The 26,208-nt window shown below is 41.2% G+C and overlaps 3 protein-coding genes across 5 annotated transcripts in view; 2 read left to right on the top strand and 1 right to left on the bottom strand.

Annotated features, from left to right (window-relative positions):
* Positions 1–2,774: 2,774 nt before the first annotated feature.
* LOC126609679 (F-box/kelch-repeat protein At3g06240-like) overlaps positions 2,775–26,208 on the top strand; it is a 35,760-nt gene continuing 12,326 nt past the window's right edge. Inside the window, exon 1 of the mRNA XM_050277547.1 lies at positions 2,775–3,576. Coding sequence (XP_050133504.1) covers positions 2,775–3,576 — 802 coding nt within the window. The remainder of the gene's footprint in view (positions 3,577–26,208) is intronic.
* LOC126609682 (uncharacterized) lies at positions 9,905–11,950 on the bottom strand. Of its 3 annotated transcripts, XM_050277552.1 has the most exons (5): positions 11,637–11,950; positions 11,451–11,501; positions 10,352–10,474; positions 10,211–10,261; positions 9,905–10,120 (listed from the first exon to the last, which is right to left on the bottom strand). In XM_050277552.1, the coding sequence occupies exons 1-5, from the start codon at positions 11,706–11,708 to the stop codon at positions 10,061–10,063; spliced, it is 357 nt and encodes a 118-aa protein (XP_050133509.1). In that variant the 5' UTR covers positions 11,709–11,950; the 3' UTR covers positions 9,905–10,060. The 3 variants fall into 3 exon arrangements, with proteins under 3 accessions (XP_050133509.1, XP_050133507.1, XP_050133508.1); XM_050277550.1 differs by lacking the exons at positions 9,905–10,120; positions 10,211–10,261; positions 10,352–10,474 and adding an exon at positions 10,620–10,794; XM_050277551.1 differs by lacking the exons at positions 9,905–10,120; positions 10,211–10,261; positions 10,352–10,474 and adding an exon at positions 11,193–11,347.
* On the top strand, positions 12,141–16,152 carry LOC126609676 (2-hydroxyacyl-CoA lyase-like). Its single transcript, XM_050277543.1, has 2 exons — positions 12,141–13,729; positions 15,644–16,152. The coding sequence occupies exons 1-2, from the start codon at positions 12,332–12,334 to the stop codon at positions 15,956–15,958; spliced, it is 1,713 nt and encodes a 570-aa protein (XP_050133500.1). The 5' UTR covers positions 12,141–12,331; the 3' UTR covers positions 15,959–16,152.

The following is a 26,208-nucleotide window of genomic DNA, read 5'->3' as shown; positions in this document are numbered from 1 at the left end:
AGTTTGACATGAAGGATTTGGGTCTTCTGCATTATTTTCTTGGTTTACAGATTGAGTATCACTCCAGTGGCATATTTGTTCATCAATCCAAGTATATAACTGATATGTTACACAAGGCTGACATGTTTAATTGCAAACCGTGCATTACTCCTTGCCATCCTAACCACAAACTGTTGAATCATGGCAGTCCCTATTCTCCGATCCTTTCAAATATCGAAGTATCGTTGGGGCTCTTCAATATCTCACCTTTACTCGCCCAGACATAGCTTATTTTGTGAATCAGGTCTGCCAGTTTATGCATGCTCCTCTTGTAGATCATTTTCTTGCTGTTAAACGGATTTTGCGTTATCTCCGTGGCACTATGACTTTTGGTATTCGGTTTGGACCTGGATATCTTGATATTAAAGCTTACACAGATGCGGATTGGGCTAGGGATCCCAATGACAGGCGCTCAACAACTGGTTTGTAGTGTTTTTGGGTGCTAATCCTATTTCTTGGAGTTCCAAGAAACAACATATTGTCAGTAGGTCATCTACCAAAGCAGAGTATCGTGCTATGGCCACCACTACTTCTGAAATTGTGTGGATTCAACAATTGTTAAGGGATTTGCAGATTTCTTGTTCCTCTGTTCCCCTCTTTCACTGTGATAACCTTTCAGCCATGGCCTTGGCTACTAATCCTATTCTTCATTCTAAAGCTAAACATATTGAGATTGATTGTCATTTTGTTCGAGAAAGAGTTCAACAAGGGACAATCATGCTTCAATTTGTCTCTACCACAGAACAATGTGCTGATGTCCTCACCAAAGGATTATGTTCTTCTCAGTTTAATTTTCATTGTAGCAATCTTATGTTGGGTTCTTCCCTCCATAAGATTGAGGGGGAATGTTAGCATAAAAGGAATGGTTAGGATAGTGACAGGTGTCATTATCAGAGTAGAGAAGATTTAGTTAGTTATAAGGAGATTGTATTTATATATAAAGTAGTTGGTGTAAACAGAAGGTTGTGTGTGTGGAAAATATACAAAGAAATATCTTTACTCTCTCTCTCTCTACTTCCTCTCTCTATACTCACTCTGTACTTTTCTCCATTGCTGTTATCATATTTTACACTTTATACATTGTATGGTAAGATACATGAGTGACTTAGTACCATATAGAGTTCCTATGAGGTTTAAAATTTTCACTATCTTCATCGTCTTTATTTGTAGAGTAAGTGTATTGTGAAGAGTAGTCAGCAACCATGGCAACGGTTTTCAAGAACCAAAACCCAAAAGTCAATAGGAAACCGAATACTTCGGTATTTTTCGGGATTTCGGGATTACCAAACAAATGGGATTTGGAAACCAATCCCATATCGAAAATTTCGGAATTTTTCGGGATGGGATTCCCAAACTTCAGGATGGTTTTGGTTTGGGATTTTTCGGTTTGGGTTTGGGACTTTTTCGGTTTGGTTTGGGATTTTCGGGAATTTTTTCCAGCCCTACCATGTAAGTGACCAAATAAAAAATAGAAAAATTAAAAACCACTTGCCATTGACTAAGTAATTAATTGACACAATTTAAAATATAATACCACAAAAAATTTGGAATATGTGCAAATTTGTTTCTTGTAAAAAGAATTCAAAACAAAACCATATATATAAATATTTTAGCATATTATCGCAACAACATAAGTGATATGGTGGTTAAGGCGTTAAAGAGTCAAATGGGAGGGGTTTGAATCCCCCTATGCTCAAAATTGAGATTTTTTAGAAATTTTCAAGTATTTTTTGATTTCATATTGCGATATTATGACGAAAACTATTTTCAAGTATTTTTGAATTTCATATCACGATATTTTGACGAAAACTCATTGGATACCTATTAAAATATCGGTAACTCAAAAAAACGACGTCGATATTTTCGATATTTTGGTCCTTGGCTGAAATAAAAAAATTAGCAAAATCTTTGTCCGCAAGCAACAGCTCGGGCAAGACTTTGCCTTGGCACTAAGTCTGTTATAGTAGGGCCTTACTGCAATTTTTGGGCCGGTGGAGCATTGTTTTCTTTAGTTTTGAGCAATAATTGTGCCTTTGCCTTCCACCGATGCAACTGCTCTACTGAAGTTCTGAAATTGGGGGTGCACGAGAGGCTGCGTTAGGGTGTTTGTGGATGTGGTGTTGATTTTTAATTGCATTTTTGGAAGATATGTGGTGAACTTAGTAAAGGTTTAATTTTTTTTATTTTTGATGGGGGTGTATATAGAAATTGGGTAAACATAATTGAGAAGTGGTGTTTAAATAGAAAAACTTATAGTTGTAATGAGAATGCAGTTATGTAATAGTATTTCTAATGTAAAAATTGGCTTAATTAATTAAAACTCATGTGAATATGTGAATTTTCCTTTGTTAGTTAATTAAAATCATGTGATGTTACACGTTGACTCATATAATTTAATCTAGACTGCAAACATAAAATTTGAATGGTTATTTTTGTACTGATAAAAAAGTTTTAAAATGGTAAAAGTTAAACGTATAGTTCTCCATAAAACTCGAAACTGGTTGGATGGCCCCTGTTTTCTTTGATAGCTAAATATATTGTGGTTGTGGAACTCCAAGCTTATTTACTACTGTTGGGTTTTGGCATCTTATTTGCTAATATGTTTAATAATTGAACCTCCATCTACCAGGCCTTGGGGACTTGTATTTTGGTTTAGTTAATTTGTCTCTCAAACTGGTGCTGTTCTTTTATGTGTATATACATGTGAAGAATTCTTGTGGAACGATACTGCCGAAATGTCCCAGGTGCATGAAAGTGAAACTCCTGAAGATAAGGTGGTCGAAATCTTGTCAAGGTTGTCGCCCAAGTCCCTGATGAGATTCAAATGCGTACACAAATCATGGTGCACTATCATCAATAGTCCAAGTTTTGTGGCCAAACACCTCAGCAATACCGTGGACAACAAATTCTCATCCTTCACTTGCATCCTTTTCAACCGATGTCAGGTTCATGTCTTCCCGGACAGGAGTTGGAAAAGAGATGTTTTCTGGTCTATGATTAATCTTTCCATTGATAGTGATGAGCACAACCTTCATTATGATGTCGAGGACCGAAATATACCCTTTCCTATAGAAGTTCAAGACAATGTACAGCTTTACGGTTATTGCAATGGGATTGTCTGTGTAATAGTAGGAGAAAATGTTCTTCTATGCAATCCTGCAACAAGAGAATTCAAGCAACTTCCCGATTCATCCCTTCTTCTACCCCTTCCCACGGGAAAATTCGGATTGGAAACGCTCTTTAAAGGATTGGGATTTGGCTACGATTGCAAAACTAAAGAATACAAGGTTGTACGAATTATAGAAAATTGTGATTGTGAGTATTCAGATGGTAAAGAATCATATATTGAGCGTATTCTTCTTCCTTACACGGCTGAGGTATACACCACGGCTGCTAACTCTTGGAAAGAGATCAAGATTGATACATCAAGTGATACTGATCCGTATTGCATTCCCTATTCTCGTTCAATGTACTTGAAGGGATTTTGTTATTGGTTTGCAAACGATAACGGGGAATACATATTTTCATTTGATTTAGGTGATGAGATATTTCATAGAATAGAATTGCCTTTTCGGAGAGAATCCGATTTTAAGTTTTGTGGTCTTTTTCTGTATAATGAATCCGTCGCTTCTTATTGCTCTTGTTACGAAGAGGATTGTAAATTGGTTGAAATATGGATAATGGATGACTATGATGGAGTGAAGAGTTCATGGACAAAACTCCTAACCGTTGGACCCTTTAAAGACATTGAGTCTCCTTTGAAATTTTGGAAATGTGACGAGGTTCTTATCCTTTCCTCGTATGGAAAAGCCACCTCTTATAATTCTAGTACCGGAAATCTCAAGTATTTTCATATTCCTCCTATTATCAATTGGATGATAGATTATGTGGAAACTATTGTTCCAGTCAAGTGAATTGAGGACAAAGTTCCATTTAATTTGTATGCATGATATAAGGCTTGAGTTTTCTTCTTCTAAGTTTTGTTTGTGGCCTTTGTACCATGTTTGCTTATCATTGGCTGCCTTTAGTTTTTGGACTTTCAGCATTTTGTAATGTTATTCTATTGTAATGAGGATATCCGGGGTAAAGTAGGAGTAGCCGAAATTGAAGGAAAGATGAGAGAAAATCGGTTACGGTGGTTTGGACATGTGCAAAGAAGGCCTACTGACGCTCCGATTAGAAGATGCGACTATGGGACAGAGGTTCAGGGCCGAAGGGGTAGAGGAAGACCTAGGAAAACTTTGGAAGAGACTCTAAGAAAAGACTTAGAGTACTTGGATCTAACGGAGGACATGACACAGGATCGAGCACAATGGCGTTCTAAGATTCATATAGCCGATCCCACTCAGTGACTTGGATTTTCCAAGTCTCCAATCGAGAAGTTTTCCTCACTCGGGAAATTAAGGGAACACTACCCCAACCTACATGCTCCACTCAGAAAGCTTCAACATACAAGCTTCAACAAAAGAAAATTCAAAGAACTTAGCGAAGAAGGCTTTGGTGTATTTAACACAATACGTTGAAATGAAGGAAAGCTTATTTATTGATATCCCCGATCAGCTACAAATATGTACATATACATGAGCCAAAATAAACACACAAGACGGAGCCTTCACAAAGGTTGCTTAGGAGAAGTCTCAGCAGTCGGTAGAGCCCCAGAAAGAGAAGGCACCGGAGGGGGATCATTTGGAGCCTCAGTACTGGACAGAACCCTAGAAGGAGGAGGCATCAGAGGTTGATCATTCGGAGCTTCATTACGCGGTACAGCCCCAGAAGACGAAGGCAATAAATGCCTTTGGAACAAACCCACAAATCTCTGATGATCAAGTAAAACCTGACCATCAGTTTCCTTCATCTGGTCAAGCTTCCTCTTCATGTTTGTAGCATAGTCATGTGCGAGCCGGTGCAACTGTTTATTCTCATGCTTGAGCCCTCTAATCTCCTGTTTGAGACTCATCACTTCAGCCGCCAAGGATTCAACTTGGCGGGTTCGAGCAAATAGGCGTTGGGCCATATTAGACACAGAACCTGCACACTGAACACTGAGAGCCAGCGAATCCTTAACAGCTAACTCATCAGACCGTTTGGAAAGTAGTCTGTTATCTTTGGGAGTGAGAAGGTTCCTGGCCACCACCGCAGCGGTCATATCATTCTTCATCACGGAATCCCCAACGGTAAGAGGACCAGTAGGGGAGACGAAGGATGGGCGCCATATGTTGTCTGGAGAAGGCGGGGCTGCCTCTTCAACAAGGTTCAAGTCAAAACGACGGTCGGAGGGGCCAGACATTTTCAAAGGTGTGAAGAGAGAAGAGGTCGGACAAATCAAGATCTTAGAAGTGCAAGAATGAAGCTTCTACTGGTGGAGATTCAAGTGTGCTTTGGAACTTAATGTCAGCCTCTATAAAAATCTGCACTCGACGGAGCTTCGGAAATCGAAGAGGCGCCTGCTCAGAAATCGAAGAGGCGTTTGCTTTCTCAAAAGCTGGGCTGCTTAGAGATCACGAGGGTTGATCTCAGAAATCGAAGAGGCGTTTGCTTTCTCAAAAGTTGGGCTGCTCAAAGACCACGAAGGCCGATCTCAGAAATCGAAGAGGCGCTCGCTTTCTCAAAAGCTGGGCTCCCCAGAGACCACGAGGGCCGATCTCAGAAATCGAAGAGGCACCTACTTTTCCAGCCTTGTCAGCACCCGTCACACGCACACTCAGCTTTGCAGAAATTATGGGCATTCTGTCGAAGACTTCTGGGGAAGTAGAAAACACATGAATCTTATTGTTCAATCACCCACTTCCCACACGCAACAATAACTCATGGGTACCACAGATAACTTTGCCAAAGTTCTCTGCCAAAGTTGAGCACGTGAAGCTTGCAGCTCCCACTACATCGCTCTGACCAAGAAGGGTAAAAGAATAGCAAAGAAACAGCACTAACAAAGTTTAGACCCATAAATTTTGAAGGTCTAGCTACCATATTATTACCCACAAGGGTAAAGGAACAGTACCACTGCTGGATAATTGGAAAGTCCCTGTGTGTCAACCTCTGTGCTTCGTGGCAAGGTAGACTAGCAAACATGCCCAACCTTTACTCACATTCGAGAAAACACTCCCAATAAGATTGCTTGCTCCAAAATCGAAGAGGCACCGTCCTCCGAATCTCGAGAGCCAGACTCCCAACATGACTACTTTCTTAAAAATCGAAGAGAGGGTAAAGGAACAGTACCATTGCTGGATAATTGGAAAGTCCCTGTGTGTCAACCTCTGTGCTTCGTGGCAAGGTAGACTAGCAAACATGCCCAACCTTTACTCACATTCGAGAAAACACTCCCAACAAGATTGCTTGCTCCAAAATCGAAGAGGCACCGCCCTCCGAATCTCGAGAGCCAGACTCCCAACGTGATTACTTTCTCAAAAATCGAAGAGACACTGCTCCCCGAATCTTCGAGAGCCAGACCCCCAGCATGATTGCTTTCTCAAAAATCGATGAGGCATCGTTCTCCGAATCAATCGAAGAGGCGCTCGCTTTCTCAAAAGCTGGGCTGCTCAGAGACCACGAGGGCCGATCTCAGAAATCGAAGAGACACCTACTTTTCTAGCCTTGTCAGCACCTGTCACACGCACACTCAGCTTTGCAGAAATTATGGGCATTCTGTCGAAGACTTCTGGTGAAGTAGAAAACACATGAATCTTACTGTTCAATCACCCACTTCCCACACGCAACAATAGCTCATGGGTACCACAGATAACTTTGCCAAAGTTCTCTGCCAAAGTTGAGCACGTGAAGCTTGCAGCTCCCACTACATCGCTCTGACCAAGAAAGGTAAAAGAATAGCAAAGAAACAGCACTAACAAAGTTTAGACACATAAATTTTGAAGGTCTAGCTACCATATTATTACCCACAAGGGTAAAGGAACAGTACCACTGCTGGATAATTGGAAAGTCCCTGTGTGTCAACCTCTGTGCTTCGTGGCAAGGTAGACTAGCAAACATGCCCAACCTTTACTCACTTTCGAGAAAACACTCCCAACAAGATTGCTTGCTCCAAAATCGAAAAGGCACCGTCCTCCGAATCTCGAGAGCCAGACTCCCAACATGACTACTTTCTCAAAAGCGAAGAGAGGGTAAAGGAACAGTACCATTGCTGGATAATCGAAAAGTCTCTGTGTGTCAACCTTTGTGCTTCGTGGCAAGGTAGACTAGCAAACATGCCCAACCTTTACTCACATTCGAGACAACACTCCCAACAGGATTGCTTGCTCCAAAATCGAAGAGGCACTGCCCTCCGAATCTCGAGAGCCAGACTCCCAACATGATTACTTCCTCAAAAATCGAAGAGACACTGCTCTACGAATCTCGAGAGCCAGACCCCCAGCATGATTGCTTTCTCAAAAATCGAAGAGGCATCGTTCTCCGAATCTCGAGAGCCAGATACCACAGACCACTTTTTCAAAGTGCTCTGACAGAGTTAAAACATGTGAAACTGGCAGCTCCCACTACCGTGCTATGACCAAGCAGGGTAAAGGAATAGCATTACTACTTGTTGTTAGGGAGACTCCTATATATGTCGACCCCCATCCCCAACGGACAGGCAGACCTGCAAAAATGCTCAACCCTTCATCATATCTGAGAGGGCACTCCCAACGAAGCCTTTCGAAATACTCAGCTTTCTTTCCCCCCGATAATACCTCTGCAAACAAGCTATACTAGAGCAAGAATATCTCATATCATCAGGGTTAAAAGCAAGAGTATCCCATATCATGCTTTTTCCCTGTCTTTTCCTTTGGCCTTGTTTTTACCTACAAGACAAGGAGAAAGAGAGCAATCAGTCAGCATTTGGATCAAGCTTCCAGCCAGGAACTGACTGCCTGGAACCCCTTACCTGATTACTTACCTGGCATTGCTCTCGAGTACTCATCTTCAACATCTTATGTTTCCAGGGAAGATTCCGCATCTGCTTGAGGAACAGATAGGGCAAGTGCGAAGGATACAAGGAAGCATGTGGAGACAAGCGTAACAGCACACGTGCCGATACACCCATTACTCTGTCAAAAGCAAAAGTATCCCATATCAGCAGGGTGGAACGTACTCTAGATTTGATGGACTTGTTTTGACCCTCAAATTCTTCAGTCGGCCTTATACTCTGGAGGAAACCAGAAAACCCTCCAGCTCAATTCAAGAATAAGCCTGTGGAAAGTTACTTCTTCAAAAGCAAAAGTATCTCATATCATCTCTTCTCATTTTTCTTCTCTTTATCCTTCATGCTGCTGCAAGATGGGGAGAAGGTGAACAATCAGTCGGAGCTCTGATTGCTTACCTTGTCTGTCACCTCTTTCAGCAGACCCCCTAGCTCGGCGACTTGGGGGACTCCTACTACATGGTTTGTATCGCGCTTGACCAAGCCTGAGACTACAAGTAAGCTTCAAGTGAAATTGATACATTACCTTGTGCATCTCCACCAGTTAAAGATACCACCCCTGGATGGAGGAAGAGTACTTCCAGAGAAGATGCCACATCTACCTATGAGACAGATAAGGCAAGTCAAGACGACACCACACTCCGATACTTAGAAGTTTCGTGATTACGAGATCATTCTCCCACAATATTTCCTAATGTCATTTGTACTAAATCATTCACTTGTACTCACTAAAGGAGAGCTTGAACCTATGTACTTGGGTAAACCCTTCACAATTAATGAGAACTCTTCTATTCCGTGGACGTAGCCAATCTGGGTGAACCACGTACATCTTGTGTTTGCTTTCCTATCTCTATCCATTTATATACTTATCCACACTAATGAACGGAGCAATCTAGCGAAGATCACAAAAAGCGACCGTTTTCGCTACCTAGGATCTATCTTGCAAGAGAACGGAGAATTAGATGGAGATCTCAACCATAGAATACGAGCTGGATGGATGAAGTGTAAGAGTGCATCCGGCGTGTTGTGTGACCGTCGTAGGCCACTGAAGCTCAAGGGAAAATTTTATAGGACGGCAATAAGGCCAGCGATGTTGTATGGCACAGAATGTTGGGCGGTGAAGCATCAACACGTACACAAAATGGGTGTAGCGGAGATGAGGATGCTTCGTGGGATGTGTGGGCACACGAGAAAGGATAAGATTGGGAATGAGGATATCCGAGGTAAAGTAGGAGTAGCCGAAATTGTAGGAAAGATGAGAGAAAATCGGCTCCGATGATTTGGACATGTGCAAAGAAGGCCGACTGACGCTCCGGTTCGAAGATGTGACTACGGGACAGAGGTTCAGGGCCAAAGGGGTAGAGGAAGACCTAAGAAAACTTTGGAAGAGACTCTAAGAAAATACTTAGAGTACTGGGATCTAACGGAGGACATGACACAAAACCGAGCGCAATGGCGTTCTAGGATTCATATAGCCGACCCCACTTAGTGGGAAAAGGCTTTGTTGTTGTTGTTGTTGTTGTATTCTATTTGAAAGTGTATGATAATTTTTTTTTGTTAAACAAACGATATTATCTATACTAAGAATGAGAGGTTAGGTTTAGCCTCACAATGAGCTAACAATAATATGGTTCAAATTCGTCTTTGGTGAGAATCGAACCAAAGACTTTTCACTTACAGGTGAAGAGGAATACCACTAGACCGTAATACTAAGTGGTTACGATAATTTTTTTTTAAAGTTAATTAATGCTAACAATTCCTTTATGTTTAACTTGCTTCCAAAGTCAGCTGATCTGCACAGGCAGTTTTGACGAATTTGTTACTAAAAATCCTACTTGTGCTATTTTTCTTTTATTTGCTTGACAAATCCCACAAAACACAAAAACAAAGTAAATAGCTCAAAAATATAAGGAACTAAGAAAAGAGAAGTGAATTTGATGTAAAATATATATAAATATGAGCTTATTACAGTCCCTTAGCCACATCACTAGGAAACGATGAAAATCTTAAAATACCTTCCTTAATTCGGTACAAACCTAGCAAATCCTTGTTTTCCTTTCTCGCAGTTGTATCTCCCACGGGACAGCAACCAAAAGCAACATTCTTAGAACTTTATCCATGCCTTCTCTTGGCTGGGTTCCCTTTGGATTGCTTACCACCATATCTCGTCCTCTGCATATTACAACATCGGTTATAAGTCATAACAGACCATATACTTTAAAGCCTATATATATCCAAACATTGTGGTGTGATGTTTTTTACCTTTTTCGACCCATTCTTGTCCTGTCTTTTACTTTTCTTTCTCGGCATACCCTAGAATAAAGTAGCAGAGATGGGTTAATTTCTTGCATGCACGCGCGACATTATTTCCTGGTTTATTTTAGCAATATACGAGAGACCTACCTGTGAATTAGCTAGAATTTTTGCATATAAAGCAGGGGTCTCTTCTTCATCAATTTTCCCATCAGCGTTCAGTATGGTCTTCAGCCTACCTTCGTCCAATAGTTTCTTAGACCGAGCATGTCTCTGCAATAATAACAACAATATAATTAGTCACTAGTAATTGGTCTTGACAAGACCACATAAAAACACAACAAAGCTGAACCACTTTTACCAAGCAACCGATCGGCAATAAGATCTGGTATGATGTTGGATTCTTCCTCTAGTAATTCTGAACCACTTTTACCGATCAGTTGCTTGGTAAAAGTGATTTGATTCCTCGTCTGGCATGATGTTGGATTCTTCCTCTAGTAATTCTGGACCACTTTTACCAAGCAACTGATCGGCAATAAGATCTGGTATTTCATGTCCTGTTGAAGCATCATCATCTTCGGTTATTGGTAGGCCTGACATGAAAAGATGATGTCATATGTCCTGGAAGTGCTGACACTCCGAAACATAGGTGTATTTATTCTGGTCAAACATTAAGATGTAAAATACACTCACTTTTCTACAAAGTTTGAACTCTCATGATCCATACTTAAGTCCACAAAAGCACATATCTTGCAACAGAAAAAAAGTAACGGTAATTTTCTTTTTGAGGGGAAGGAAGTAGTAACGTAGCATCTATATTTTATGCAAACCGCATAACAAGATGCTGCGTGCCTTGTGATTAGAAGTCGAAACCTAATTTTCATATCAACTTTATGCCACTCCTAAGGATGAGTGTTACGTCTTTTATTGCCCAATAATAACATCAACTGATAAACCCATCTTCTCTCCTTTTCGGACTATTTCATTCATTCTCCTTCTTATATTTTTAGGGAGAGGGTGGTGGCGGTGCTAAGGAAGGAGGAAGACCAAAACAAACATGGGTGAGGTGATTAGGAAAGAAATGATAGTGTCTACAATCCGAGCTGATTTGGCGAAAACTTCTTGGTGTTTCAATAGACAATGTATCTAGATAGAAAAATCCATATCATGAATGCAGAAAAGAAAATTGAAAACTCCATAGCCATGCAAACGAATCAAAATTCACCGATAAAAATTCTTATAGCCTTACCTGAGGAGTCAACAGGAACTTCATTCGCTGAGCTATCCTCACTCTGATATCCTGGAAACCGAAAAACCAGAAGAAAAATTAAATTCAGCAAATATTAATCAATACCCATTTAAATATAATTTGAGAAAAATCATATAAATAAATTTAAACAAACTATAATTAAAGGGCAGGTAAGGAAGAGGAAACCAGAGGAGGTAGAGCAAGATTGAGCATCGTCCTTGAGTTGTTCGACTGCATCATATTCTTCTTCTTCTTCATCGGAGTCGTATGTGGCGTGTGGTTCTATTTCAGAATCCGACGAGGATGAAGACGAATTCGAGGGGCCATCTCTGGCCCCGTGTTCTAGCTTGTAGAATCGCCGCTTTATCATTTCGCTGACTCAGAGAGAGAGAGAGGAGAGAGGGCGGCGGCTGAGCGGGGTAGAAAGGGCAGGGATGGCTTTGGGTATGAGAAATGAGTCCAGATCTGCTGTGCCCAAATTACCTCATCCTAGCCTGTGACCACCTTCTTTTGATACCTGTCCTTATAGTTAACGTAATACTCGTCGGCTCTGGACTGCTGAGGAAGAAGGAACTGCTTCGGCTTTTACAGTTTTCCCACGTCAGCTTTATGACGTGGCATAGGAAGTCGCTTTATACTGTTCCATTTAGCCATTGACAGTGAGACCGCCGCCCACCAAACCAGAAAAGCAACAGCGGCTGTCTCAGCATTCCTTATCAAATTTGATTTCTCCATCTACCCATCTCCTCGTTCTGTACTACCTCCCCGACATAACACATTTCCCAACAATCTATCGGGGGCATAATCGTCCTCCAACTTCTGTGTCTATATGTACCCACTCCACTCATTTCCCCGCAGAAGAAGCACAGCAATCAGATCCAATGGGTGAATCAACCACAACCGCAGTCGATGGCAACCAGCTGATCGCCAAGGCCCTTGCCCGGTTCGGCGTCGACCGCATGTTCGGAGTCGTGGGAATTCCCGTCACCTCACTCGCGAACCGCGCGGTTTCGCTCGGAGTTCGGTTTATCGCCTTCCACAACGAGCAGTCGGCGGGTTACGCCGCCTCTGCCTACGGGTATCTAACGGGTCGACCCGGAGTTCTCCTCACGGTCTCGGGTCCCGGATGCGTCCACGGGCTCGCGGGTCTTTCCAACGCCATGGCCAATGCTTGGCCCATGGTGATGATCTCGGGTTCGTGCGACCAGAAAGATTTCGGCCGTGGAGATTTCCAGGAGCTCGATCAGATCGCCGCCGTCGAACCCTTTTCCAAATTCTCCGCCAAAGCTAAATCAATCAAAGAAATACCGGATTGCGTGTTTCAAGCTCTTGCAAAAGCCGGTTCGGGTCGACCCGGAGGGTGCTATTTGGATTTTCCGTCGGATGTACTGCACCAGACAATTTCTGAGGCGGAGGCTGAGAGCTTATTGGCCACCGCCGCCGAGAAATTCGGAGAGTCGGAGAAGGTTCTGTGTGTGCAGAATTCGCAGATTGAGGAGGCCGTTTCGCTGCTCCGGCACGCGGAGAGGCCGTTGATTGTTTTTGGTAAAGGGGCTGCATTTGCTCGAGCGGAGAACGAGTTGGGTAAGCTGGTGGAGAGGACGGGAATCCCATTTTTGCCCACTCCAATGGGGAAGGGGCTGTTGCCGGACACTCATGAGCTGGCGGCGACCGCAGCAAGGTCTCTGGCGATCGGGAAATGTGACGTGGTGCTTGTCGTTGGCGCAAGGCTTAACTGGCTTTTGCACTTTGGTGAGCCGCCCAAGTGGTCCAAGGATGTGAAGTTCATTTTGGTTGATGTTAGCAAGGAAGAGATTGAGCTGCGAAAACCACATTTGGGTTTGGTTGGAGATGCAAAGTTGGTGTTGGAGAAGATCAATTTGGGGATCAAGGATGACCCCTTTTGTTTGGGGAAGTCTCATCCGTGGGTTGCAGCGATTTCGAGTAAGGTGAAGGACAATGTTTCGAAAATGGAGGCTCAGTTGGCTAAGGAAGTTGTGCCATTTAATTTCTTGACGCCAATGAAGATTATTAGAGATGCAATTGCAGGGTTGGGGAGCCCTGCTCCTATATTGGTTTCCGAGGGGGCTAACACTATGGATGTGGGTCGGTCTGTGTTGGTTCAGACCGAGCCGAGGACCAGGTTGGATGCAGGGACTTGGGGAACAATGGGGGTTGGATTGGGTTACTGCATTGCGGGTGCGGTAGCTTCTCCTGACCGGCTTGTTGTTGCAGTGGAAGGGGATTCAGGATTTGGGTTCAGTGCAATGGAAGTTGAGGTATGGTCCCTCACATGCGTTGTCATAAAAAATATGTGCTAATGGTTATTAAATATTAATTCCGGCAAATTATCTGCTAGTGATATGCTTGATAGCTGTGATTGATCCTTTAGCAAGGATAACCTGTTTGTTTACATAAATTTTCATTAGAAAGCACACAGATTGTGCTGCGAAACTGTGATTTCTTTTCCTCCCCTTCAAATTGTTTTGGATCTGAGTTGGTCAATCTCACTAATGGTTTAGAGAGTTAGAGTAACTTGATTTGTAGTCATCTGACATCTGCTTTCTGGTTGTTGGTTTTGATGCGGTTTTCGTTTAGTTCGAAAGATGTGGAAGAAAATTTGGTAGTCTTTGTGTTAGGTATAGGAATAAAAAGAATTTGGAAGTGAGATGCTTAATGGCATGTGTGCTGCATTATCAACCTAGGTGTTGTTTATTAGGTTGGTGAAAGTAATAGTACAAATAATATTAAACATAGCAGTAACCTTTTTCCTTTCCCTTTTGGTTTTTATTTTTTGTTTTAAAAGACATTAGAGAAAGAAACGTATAATTGGACAGCTTAACTGGTCATCTTAGTTTTTTTTTCCTGTTAGTATTAGTTTAGTTTTGGGAGCAGCCTCTCCATAAATGGGGGTAAGGCTAGCCGACATTCACCTCTCCCAGACCCTGCGTAAAGCGGGAGCCTTGTGCACTGGGTACGACGAGTATTAGTTTAGTTTTGAACATGCAGTCGCATGGGTTTGGACATGATTAGCTTAAGTAGTGAGTGAGCATCTTATTTGAAGTTGGGGTTAAAAATGGGCAACTTTAAGTGCTGAAGGGACTTACAAAGTAGGCTGGATTATACTTGGAGCAGTAGGAGTTGGGTCTTGAGGGGGGACCACGTTTTCGGTTATAGACATTGGAGGTTTTTAGTCTCTATCTTCATAAGTAAGGACTTTTTGTTCAAAAAATTTGCAGGGGCCATGACCTCCATCATCTCCACATCGAGTCTGATGTTGGCTTTCCATTGTATTAGAAACTTTTGGAATACGTAACAAAGACAGCTTGAAGCATGTACAGTTTTTTCTCAAAATGTGTTGAGATTTAGAGAATGACTTGATATTTGTGATTTCCTTGGTAGATATCTACCCTTGTGTCTTATTTATAGAGCACACAGTCCTGGAGACATTTAAACAAATAGTAGACATTTGCTGTTTTTGTTGTAGTTGTGCTACTTGAGGTAAATGATGGTCAGACTTCTCTCTCTGAAAGCTTCAGCAAGTTAGGTTTTGGTGGTTAGTACTAGTAGCGGACCAAAGCTCCATCATTTGGTTACATTGGTGGTGTATTGAGAATTCATGTGACAATAGGTTTCTAAATACTTAGGACTTACATGGTCTGACAAAAAAACTTAGTTGGAGTAAGGCCATCTTTTGAGAGATGTTGTAGGTAAGGCCATCTTTTCTCATAGTTTGAGTAAAGTTAAGGCATAGTTTCTGGTGAGAGATGTCTTTGGTAGTGTCTTTGGTCCAAAGTTTGAAGAGGGTCTGGTGGTCTTCTGTATAATCAGGAAAAGAAAAAGGAAAGAAACGGTCGTTGAAAGCTTGACCTTGACACATTGCCATACTTGTTCCCCTATTCACAATTTTCCCTTATTGCTGAGCGCAGCTTTTGTTAAGGTTAGTGGGCTAGAAGCAATTTTGTTATAAAATTTGATTTCTCTTTCATTATTAGCCTTTGAAATTTCTTTCCTGTAATCAAGATTCCCTTAGAAATTTTCCATTATATCATCAATGTTTTGTTTGGTCAATGTCTTCATTGATAATGTTTATCTTATTGCCTGTCTGTCTGTTTTTGGTGTGTGTATATGCTTTTCTCGGGCTGTACAAGAGACAATATCATTCGTGTATACTTTTTCTTTGATTTCTGCAGACATTGGTTCGATACCAGTTACCTGTTGTTGTGATAGTCTTTAACAATGGTGGTGTATATGGTGGCGATCGAAGAAGCCCGGATGAAATTAGTGGGCCTTACAAGGATGACCCTGCTCCCACTTCCTTTGTCCCAAGTGCGGGTTATCACACTCTGATTGAAGCTTTTGGAGGCAAAGGCTATCTTGTTGGGACACCTGAAGAACTCAAGTCCGCCCTTTCAGAATCCTTCTCGGTACAAAAACCAGCTGTTATAAATGTAATTATCGATCCTTATGCTGGTGCAGAAAATGGGAGGCTTCAACACAAGAACTGATGTAGGCCTTAGCTGCGTTTTAGCGCGCTCATTTCTCCGGGTAAAGGTGCTTCTGTTATGAATAATGTAAACATGCATGAGATTTGGAGTTGTCAATTATTACGAATTCCACTAATCTCACTGTTTCGTTAGGCGTGTAAATCGAAGAGAGTTTCAAATGAATGCCATTAACTCAAGGAAGAACGGTTATGAGATGTTGAGATGTTGGAAGAGAGTTTCGTTAGGCGTGTAAATCGAAGAGAGTTTCGTTAGGTATTTAGATGTTGGAAGAATGGTTGGAAAGTGGAGGAGTTTATGATTTTTTTTATTTTTTTTTATTTTTTTTTTTATGATTGATGGTTTATGAATACTTATCGTGCTTGTCTGAGTCCTGTGCAAATCAGTCGATTTGTAATTGTACAAGTTCTTGTATTTCTCTATTGATTTCAACATTTGAAGGAAGAATTTGTTAACTAAAACGTTTTTAGATCACCAAAAACTTTGGATCATGCTTGCATTAAAAAGTTAAAAGTACTTTTGGGTTAAAGAATCCATTAAAATTTTTCTAAAAGAAGCAGTGTAATCGAAGTGCTTTTACAAGAAATGCCTCTGAGCGGAAGTGCTTTCAAAGAAGCCTTTACAAATGAGCCTAATAAAGAGCTAAAATGTTGATTGCATGTTTTATTTGTCAAAATAATTTTTTTTATCGATGTGTTTCTACTTTTATTTGCTAGAGTTTTATTCTATAATGGAAGTTGCGACTTGTGAGTGGTTTTGAGAGCTTGAAAAAAAAAAAAAATTGGATAGTAATTTGAGGTGTATTCAGAATATATATATTATTTTTTTGGAACATTGGAAAAACAATCAAAGGGCTAAGAAGCCACACAAACAGAAAGCCAAACCAGGCAAACATCAACAGAACACTGGAAACAAACTTTGCAAGAAGCTACAAGAAAGACTGACGCGGCACCACAAGCTAAAGTGTCACTCCCTGCAAAGCCAAGAACACCTAATGGGGACAAGGCAATCCATCGAAGTTTAAGACAAAAAACAAGGAGGATGGGGGTTGGTCAACCCACAAAACATCGCACATCTCCTTAGACTTCTGCGATGCTAAAAAATTCGCCGCCTTGTTGGTTGATCTAGATGTCCAAGACCAGCAGTAGTCCTAAAAGGAATCTCGTTACTTCTGGACTTGAGCCAAAATGGGACATGCCCTCCAACTGCCATCTTCCAACTTACCATTCAAACAAGAAACTGATTCCAATGAATCCAATTCAAGAATTATACAACTAAACCCTTGTGAGATACCCAGTTCACAACCAAGGAAAAGAGCCAAGGCCACAGCTTGACTAACACACAAAGCTGCAATAGCCTGCCTACTAGCAGCCAAAAACTTCCCTGTACTATCCCTCGCCACCAAACCCACAAACCCCGAACGTGAAGACTCAACCCAACTAGCATCCACATTTATTTTTACAAAAGGTGGTGGCATGGACCAGCGAGTTTCCAAGTCCCCGCCAGACGCAGGCATCGCCTACTGATCCCAATCAAGCTTACGAGCTGCAAAAAACACTCCCACATCATTATTAACAACAAAAAGGGTTTGAGCCAGGTTGATAGTGGAATGCTTAATGATAAAATTGCACCTGGTCTTCCATATGCGCCAACACGTGAAACCAACATAAGCCAAGAGCCACTTCCTCTCTTGAGTAGCCCACTGATCTGAGCGAAGAAGATCTTCGAACCATTGCCACTAACACGAGACATCTGCCCTATTAACCTTGGAATTGAGTGCACCTCTAAACCAGAAAGCTTCCACCCAAGGACATTTATGTAGAAGATGTTCAGTTGTTTCCTCCGTGATATGACAGATAGGACATAACGGCGAGTGGGCTAATTTCTGCCGAAACAGATTAGCCATCGTTGGAGGCACCATGTGAAGACTTCCAGAGGAAATGTCAAATTTTTTGGGGAATGTTCAACTTCCATATAAATGTCCATACACAAAGAAAAAGAGAGGTATCAGGTGAAAGAGGCAAGCCTGTAGGAATATGCATTCTCGAAAATTCCCAATGGTACCCAGACTATACCGTAAATCTGCCACGCTTATCCTATGGCTAAACAAGCCGATCTGCTTTTGACAAGACAAGTCCCAAGTCTGTAAATCACGAATTGTAGTTGTTGATGCACAAAACCGGAGGGGTCTTGGAACAACATAAATCCGACCGTGAATTTGCAAGAAAGTAAAGAATATAAGATGTATCGTGGTTTACCCCAATGTTTGGGTTACGTCCACACTGATGTTGATCGTATTTCTCTGTAACTGTATGTATGGATTACAAGTGTGAGGGGGAGTCCCCCAGAGAAAGAGAGAGTTTGAGAGAGTTTCTCTGTTTGTGAGCCTTATGGCTTTGTATGTGAGGATGAAACTTGAGGATTGTAAGGGTGAGGAGGCCCTTTTACAGATTAAGGGCTCCTCCCCTTTTACATGAATCATGGGCTCAATGTCTGGAAGCCCAAGTAATGAGGCCCAATATAATATGGTACCAACAGTAATCCCCTAAGTTTTCAATTAAGAAAGTCTTTTGGCTGGAGACTTGAAATTCAGTCCATGTGTGGGCCCAGGGCCGGTCCTGAGTTTTTGGGTGCCCAGTGCGAAAGTTCAAAATGTGCCCTTTTTTAAAACAAAAACATATGTTAAAAAAAAAATTTAACGAGGGCTGGAACCCAGTCGAAGCTGGGGGGCTAGGCCCTCACGCCCAAATTTTATTACCTGAGAAAATATACAACGGGGGGGACATAGTACCTAAACCCCGACAATCAAAAGTACAATCATATACAACCACTCCTAGCAAATCTTTTTCAAATTTCAACCTTTAAGAAATTGTCTTCTAGTATTTTTTGAAGCAAAATCATCAATTATATCATCATACTCAAAGTCTTCAATCTCATCCTTTTCAATGCATAAGATTGCTAATCCATTGGTTCGCAAGTAAGATTTTAATAATTTCAATTTTGAAAAACTTCTTTCTGTAGATGCCACGGTCACAGGTACAGTCAACATTACACGATAAGCAATCAAGACATTAGGACACATGTCAATTTCTTTGACAAAGTTTGCTATTTCCATGGATGTCCAAGGGTTATTAGAGAGAAATGCTTTTTTAGGTAACATCATTTGCAAAACCTGTAATTCGGAACATAAGTCGGCTCCATCTACATCCGTGGTATTTCCATGTTTCAAATGTGCTTCAAGATTCATACAATTTTGTTTTAGCTCTTGATCATCCAATGAAATTAACTTCGATGCATCAAACAAGAAGCCAAAAATATATTCAAAAGCCTTTAACTGTTCAAACCTGTGTTTCAGTTAAGAAAGAGCAATATCCACTATAACAAGAAAATAATCTGTTCTAAATGATTCTTCAGCAGACTGTTGTTCCCTTTCATTACCATCAACTTCATAATGATGTCTTTTTCTAGGTCTATGACGTTTAGTTTGAAAAACAGGGTCAATTTCCGAATCAAGTGCAATTTCTTTAGCATCACTCATGGCAGAAGCAAAACCAGTTTCTCTATAGTTTTCGAAAAACGTAACAAGTGCTTCCAATGCCTTTACAACAACATCAAGACGCATGTCTTCAGATTGTAATTTTGTACTCACCATGTTAATCTTCAACAAAATGTCATACCAAATAACCAAACTTAATACAAAATAAAAACTTGAAAGTTCTCCTGATGCTAAACATTCTGCATCCCTACTCAATTGGGGATTTTCAGTAATTTCCACCAATTTAAACAAAGCATTTCTAACCTGGGCTACTTAGGACTTAATCGCTTTAACACTTTCAATGTGACTTTCCCATCGAGTAGTTGACAATGACTTCAAAGTTAAACCATCAATATGTTCAAGCAAAATATTCCAACGCTTTGTAGAGTTGGAAAACACTGTATATATGCATTGACACGCTCCAAAAAAAGATTTTGCTTTAAGACATGAACTTGCCATATCACAAACTATTAAATTAAGATAATGAGAACCACATGGCATGTAAAAAGCTCTGGGATTTATGTCTAGCAATCTTTTCTGGACACCTTGGTGTTTCCCTCTCATGTTAGATCCATTATCATAACCTTGTCCCCTCACATTATCAATATCAAGATCAAGAGACTTTAGGACATCTTGCAACTCATTAAAAAGTCCTAATCCTGATGTATCTTCTACACTTAAAAACTCCATGAAATACTCCCTTATATTTATTGACCTACTTGACAAGTCAACACATCTCAAAATTAACGTCATCTGTTCCACATGACTTGCATCAGGAGTACAATCAAGAATGACAGAAACAAATTTGGCTTCTTTGACTTTTTTAATGATTGCGGTTTTGACTTTTGAAGCTAAAGTAGCTATCAACTCATTTTGAATTTTATGGCTCAAATAGTGATGATGAATCTCTTTATTCTCAATGAGTCGAAAATGCTCTTGCATTATTGGATCAAACTCTGCAATCATTTCAAGTAAACCTAAGAAGTTGCCATTAGAGTCTTCATAAGGTCTTTCATTTGTTCCACGAAATGCTAAATTATGTATGGCAAGACATTTCACAACAGCAATAATTCTAAGCATCACTTGTTTCCAATGATTTGTCTGTTTCTTGATTCGTATTTGAAATTCTTTGTCAATTGTCTGATTTTTTGTCAATCTACTTTTCAACTCAACCCAAGTTCTCGAATTAACGAGATGCTCTTTACTCTTTTCATGTTGGTCAATCTTCACACCAAGATGTCTCCAATCACTAATTCCATCTTTTGCTAACTCACTTTTTGAGGCAATTGTTTTAAACAATTTACAACAAAAGCAAAAGACTTTATCCAACTCTTTTGAGTACACAAGCCATTTCCTATCATAAATTTCACCCGTTCGTAATTTTCGACCATAGTAGTGTGATGAAAATTTTCTAGAGAGTTTGTCCTTAGGATACGTGAAATTAGTTTCTCGAATTGGTCCCTTTTCTATAAGTAAGTCTCTCATTTCTGCATTAAGGCCATCCCAAACTTTTGGATCATAAATGTTTAAATGGAAAATAGGTTCAGGAGATTCAATATTTTCCTCTACACCAATATGATCATCATCAACATTTAAATCCACATCACCACCATTTTCATGATCTTGAGACTCATCACCAACATTTTCCTCTAAATCACCACTATTTTCTTGGTCATTAACATCTTCCTCCACATAACCACCAATTTCATGATCATGAGACTCCCCAACAACATTTTGTGACTCTTCACCAACATCATTTTCTCTCAAATTTTCAACCAACTCATTCTTTGTAGAAAAAAATTTATTAAGAGATCCTCTTAAACTTTCGGCAATTTCGTTATCCTTTGCCTTTTTTTTCCTTTTCATATTACCAGAGAGTTGTTTCCTAAATGACATGGCTTTGATAATTTGTTTACAAAAATTACCTACACATGATATAACAAAAATTTCCTATTAAAATTATCATTCCAAGTCCAACACATATTATATATTATAAAAACACTAACATCTGTTATATATTATAAAAGCACTAACACATATGGTTTAACATATTATAAAAGCACTAACACATATGAAATCAAATAATTCAATTAATCAAGAATTCAATCCATCAACAACAACAATTCTATACATCAATTATCATATAATTCTATGTCACTTGCAAAATTTAATTTAAATTATGAATTAATAATTCAAATTTTAAAAATTAGTTTATCAAATTACCTCAAAAGTTACTCGGGTTGGTGAATGCACAATGGCAACCAGCAGCAGGGATTGTGGCTGAGAAAGACAAAGACCTGTGGCGGGCCTGTGTGTCGGGGTTGGAAGGCTGGGAGCTGCAACAGCAGTGCAGATGGCAGTGGGGTGGGAAAATAACAGACGGCACTGGGGGGAAAACAAAGGGGCTGGTGGGAAATTGGGAAAAGGGGAATTAGGGTTAGGTGGGGAGGGGGGACCGGGGACAAGTGGTCCCTTTACATTGTTTTTTTTTTTTTTTTTAAAGGCCAAAACTTGGGCCGGTCCAATTTTATATATATATATATTTTCTTTTTTTAAATCTTGAAAACTTGGGCCCTTTCCTTTATTGTCAAATTTGGGCCTCTTACCCTCCATTCCCTATTTTGGGCTCTGGACAATTTTTTTTTTATTCCTAATTATTTGGACTTTTTTTTTGTGCCCCTTTAAATTTTGGGCCCTGGTTGCACTGGGCCTGGGTCGGCCCTGTGTGGGCCGAAGTAACTAGATGTCATCTAGAACTGATACTCAATATGGGGTGGTGCTTAATGTGAAATGATGCTCAACTAGAAGTAGCACATGTTGCGAGGCTGCTCGGCTTGTGGCTTATGTTGCCTTGGTTAGCTAGGCTTGTGGCGTTGAAGGTGAAAGAGTATCTTTTATAGAATAAGGGCTCGCTCCTCAATACATAAATGATGGGCTAGAGTTGATGCTCGTGGCGAGGCAGTTGGTCAGCAGGTGGCGATGCTCTCTAATGATGGTGAGGGAGTCCCTTTTATAGAATAAGGGCTCGCTCCTTAATACATAAGAGATAGGCTAAGAGCGATGCTTGTGACGAGACGGTTGCTCAGCAGGTGGTGATGCTCTCTAATGATGGTGAGGGAATCCCTTTTATAGAATAAGGGCTCGCTCCTCAATACATAAATAATGGGCTAAGTCCCCCCAGTATTTTTCATGAGGCTCAGTTGCAGAAGCCCAATATATAGTGCATAGTGTAGTCCCCCCAAGTCTTCAGTCAATAGAGTCTGTTGGCTGGAGACTTCAAATTCAATCCATGTATGGCCAAAGTGGCGGTTGTTCGGAGGTGGTCTTTGTATACCATGCACTGAAGCTTTGTAGATGAAGCTTTGAAGATGAAGCTTTTGTAAATAAAGCTTTTGAAGTTGGAGCTTTGTAAATGAAGCTTTCGAAGCTGAAGCTCTGTAAGTGAAGCTTTCGAAGCTGGAGCTTTCGAAGTTAGAGCTCTGTAAATGAAGCTTTCGAAGCTGATTGACATGAGTGATGCTTATGAATGTTTATGTTGATTGACATGAGTGATGCTTATGGATGTTGACATGAGTGATGCTTAGGAATGTTGACATGAGTGATGCTCATGAATGTTTATGTATGATTGACATGAGTGATGCTCACGTGTAATTTTGGAGTACTGGACGTACTTTTAATCACCTAGCTGGTGATAATAGCAGCAGGCTGCCGAATAATTTTGGAGTACTGGACGTACTTTTGATCACCTGGCTGGTAATAATAGCGGCAGGCTGCTGAATAATTTAAGAGTACTGGACGTACTTTTAATCACCTGGTTGGTGATAATAGCGGCAGGCTGTCGAATAATTTTGGAGTACTGGACGTACTTTTGATCACCTAATTGGTAATAATAGAAGGTGAACCTTAAGTGGAGGGACAGAGGTTGGAGTTTGAAGCCATAGGGCCTGGCTCTTTTGGGCATATGGGCCTTCGTTCTCCACATAACATTTCAGCCCATTTTTTTATTTTTTTTTTGGCATGCTGCCTTCTTTACACATCAGTATAACTATATAATAATTGCTCCAGTTTGCAGAAGACAACTTAAAAATATTCATCAATGACAGTGGGTATGGGTGTACCATGCTTTCCACTTCCTCCTCGGCTTTTCTCCATCTCCAAACATATTTTCCTTTTTCATTATTTTCCTCCCTTTTTCTACTTTTGCTTTCTGCTTTTGCTTTACTGGTGGTCGATGCCCTTGGAATCTGAGGAAATTGCATTGGATGCTTGCAATGATCTCCCACACTTGCATTTCCAGCTCATTGGCTTTCTACTTTTGCTTTATCGACATGTGAGCAGATCCGTCTCACATGACTGCACCACTGTAAAATGCTCAGTAATTTCTCATTATTCCAAATTGCTGCAGCAATGTGACTCTTAAAAATCTTTAGCAATGATGTATCTGTTGGCCCTCATGGAAAAGGCTCTATCGCTTTAGCATCATCTTCATAAAATCAGGTTGCTGCAAGAAAGCTCGGGTCGACGGGTACGAGAAGTTTTGGGGTAGCGAGGGTAGCTTTCTGGGCAGTGAGCTTAGCTTCATCTTTCTTGTCATAGTAAGGCTCCACCATCTCTCTCTCTAAATGGCTTTCAGCCTTTTCTCTCTCTTGCATCGCATCGACTTCGCCATTGTTTCTGCACCGCCTTTGCCTCTTTTGCTTTTGTGGCTGTGGAAGATTACGTTGGCGGCCATGGAAGAGCAAGGCCCTGTCGGTGCAGCTCTGGCTTAGGCAGCGGTTCAGGGTGGAGGTGGATCAGTCTGCTTGCAGAGCTTGAGGGAGAGGGAGTCGGGATCAATCAGTTTTGTGGCCGTCGGGTCAAACTTTTGGTCCTCAACTTCTTTGTAAAGCGCTTATGCTTGTACTTCTCAGCGGCGGTGAAGAAATCTTTGATCTCTTCACTCGGAGGTGATTTGCTGACCGGGATTCTTCGTCTGTGAGACACCACAGGCACCGGTAATGACATTTCGTTCAAGTCCAGGCACAGCTAACTCGACGGCGTCGTCTTCCTGCTGAATTTATATTTGGACTCACACTGGAAGAGCACAGCTTGTCCTCCATCACCTGTTCTCCATAGTCGTTATAGTGATTGAGAGAGAGAGCTCGATCTGAAAGATCTTGCTAAGCTTGCCCACTTTGGCTCAAAAGTGATGGCTTGGCAATGCTAGTAAAGAAACGGTAGGTGGAGATGGAGGCCAATGTGACGTCGCGGCGCCGGAAGTTACGGAGCAAAGTAACGGTGGCCATGGCTCTGATTCGAGCAGCAACAGAGAAACAATGAGAGAAAGGGAGAAAGAGCGAGAAGAATAGATGGTTTGCAGTATGTGACCCTAAAATTGGCGGTGCTTCTCCTTCTCGATGAGGTCGTGGATCTCGGGGCTCTCTCGAAAGGAGTTGCAGAGAGAGAGATTGAGTGAGAGAGGAAGTGGCTCCGTGGGTTTTCTGGGAAAGCTTTGGGTTGTTAGGTTTTTGTAGATTCACGGCGGAGGTGAACAATTGAGAGAGAACCGACATAGTTTTTCGTGTCGTTTCCCACAGACGGCGCCAAATGTTGATGCATAAAACCGGAGGGGTTTTGGAACAACATAAATCCGACCGGGAATCTGCAAGAAAGTAATGAACACAAGATGTATCGTGGTTCACCCCAATGTTTGGGCTACGTCCACACTGATGTTGATCGTATTTCTCTGTAACTGTATATATGGATTACAAGTGTGAGGGGGAGTCCCCCAGAGAAAGAGAGAGTTTGAGAGAGTTTCTCTGTTTGTGAGCCTTGTGGCTTTGTATGTGAGGATAAGACTTGAGGATTGTGAGGGTGAGGAGGCCCTTTTATAGATTAAGGGCTCCTCCCCTTTTATATGAATCATGGGCTCAATGTCTAGAAGCCCAAGTAACGAGGCCCAATATAATATGGTACCAACAGTAGCCATCTCATTATGAGGCATAAAACCCATAAGGAAGTCAATATCCCAGGACTTGGTAGAGGGACAGATTAATGTATCAACACTTAGATTCCTAGACACAGAAACTCCTACCCATGGAACAGGATGACCTATAGAAAGAGAAAGAAGCCATTTATCAACCCAAACTTGAACATCTTTGCCGCCGATAATCTGCCAATGCGCTCTATCTAACAATAGATCTCAACCCACCAACAAACTAGACCACAACCAAGATGCACGGCCATCCCGTTTAGCCTTAAGAAAAGAACAATGGGGAAAATATCTAGCTTTTAAGACTCGTATCCAAAGGGACGAAGGATTATGGAGGATCTGCCAACACTGCTTAGCAAGAAGAGCATTATTAAACACTTGGAAATTGCAGAAACCCAAACCACCCTGGTTCTTTGGAAGACCAAGAATTTTTTTTCCCTACCCAATGAATATGCCGCTCCCTACCAACCTTCCCCCACCAAAAAGCATAAATCAAAGCATCCAATTCGTTACAAAGCCTGGCAGGAAATTTAAATAAACTCATCGGGTAGGCTGGTATGGCTTGCACTACTGTTTTAAGCAAAACCTCCTTCCCAACCGGAGATAATGTACATCTTTTCCATCCCTGAAGTTTCGCCAAAATTCTCTCCTTAATATAAGTCAACCCCTGCCTCTTAGAACGTCCCCAAACTGCAGGAACCCCCAATAGGTACCAGGATCAAATACAATTTTCATACCAAGAATCGC

The sequence above is a fragment of the Malus sylvestris genome, chromosome 17 (assembly GCF_916048215.2).
Source record: "Malus sylvestris chromosome 17, drMalSylv7.2, whole genome shotgun sequence".
Lineage (NCBI taxonomy): Eukaryota > Viridiplantae > Streptophyta > Magnoliopsida > Rosales > Rosaceae > Malus > Malus sylvestris.
Note: the sequence above shows the minus strand (reverse complement) of the source record. Positions and strands in the feature narration are given on the sequence as shown.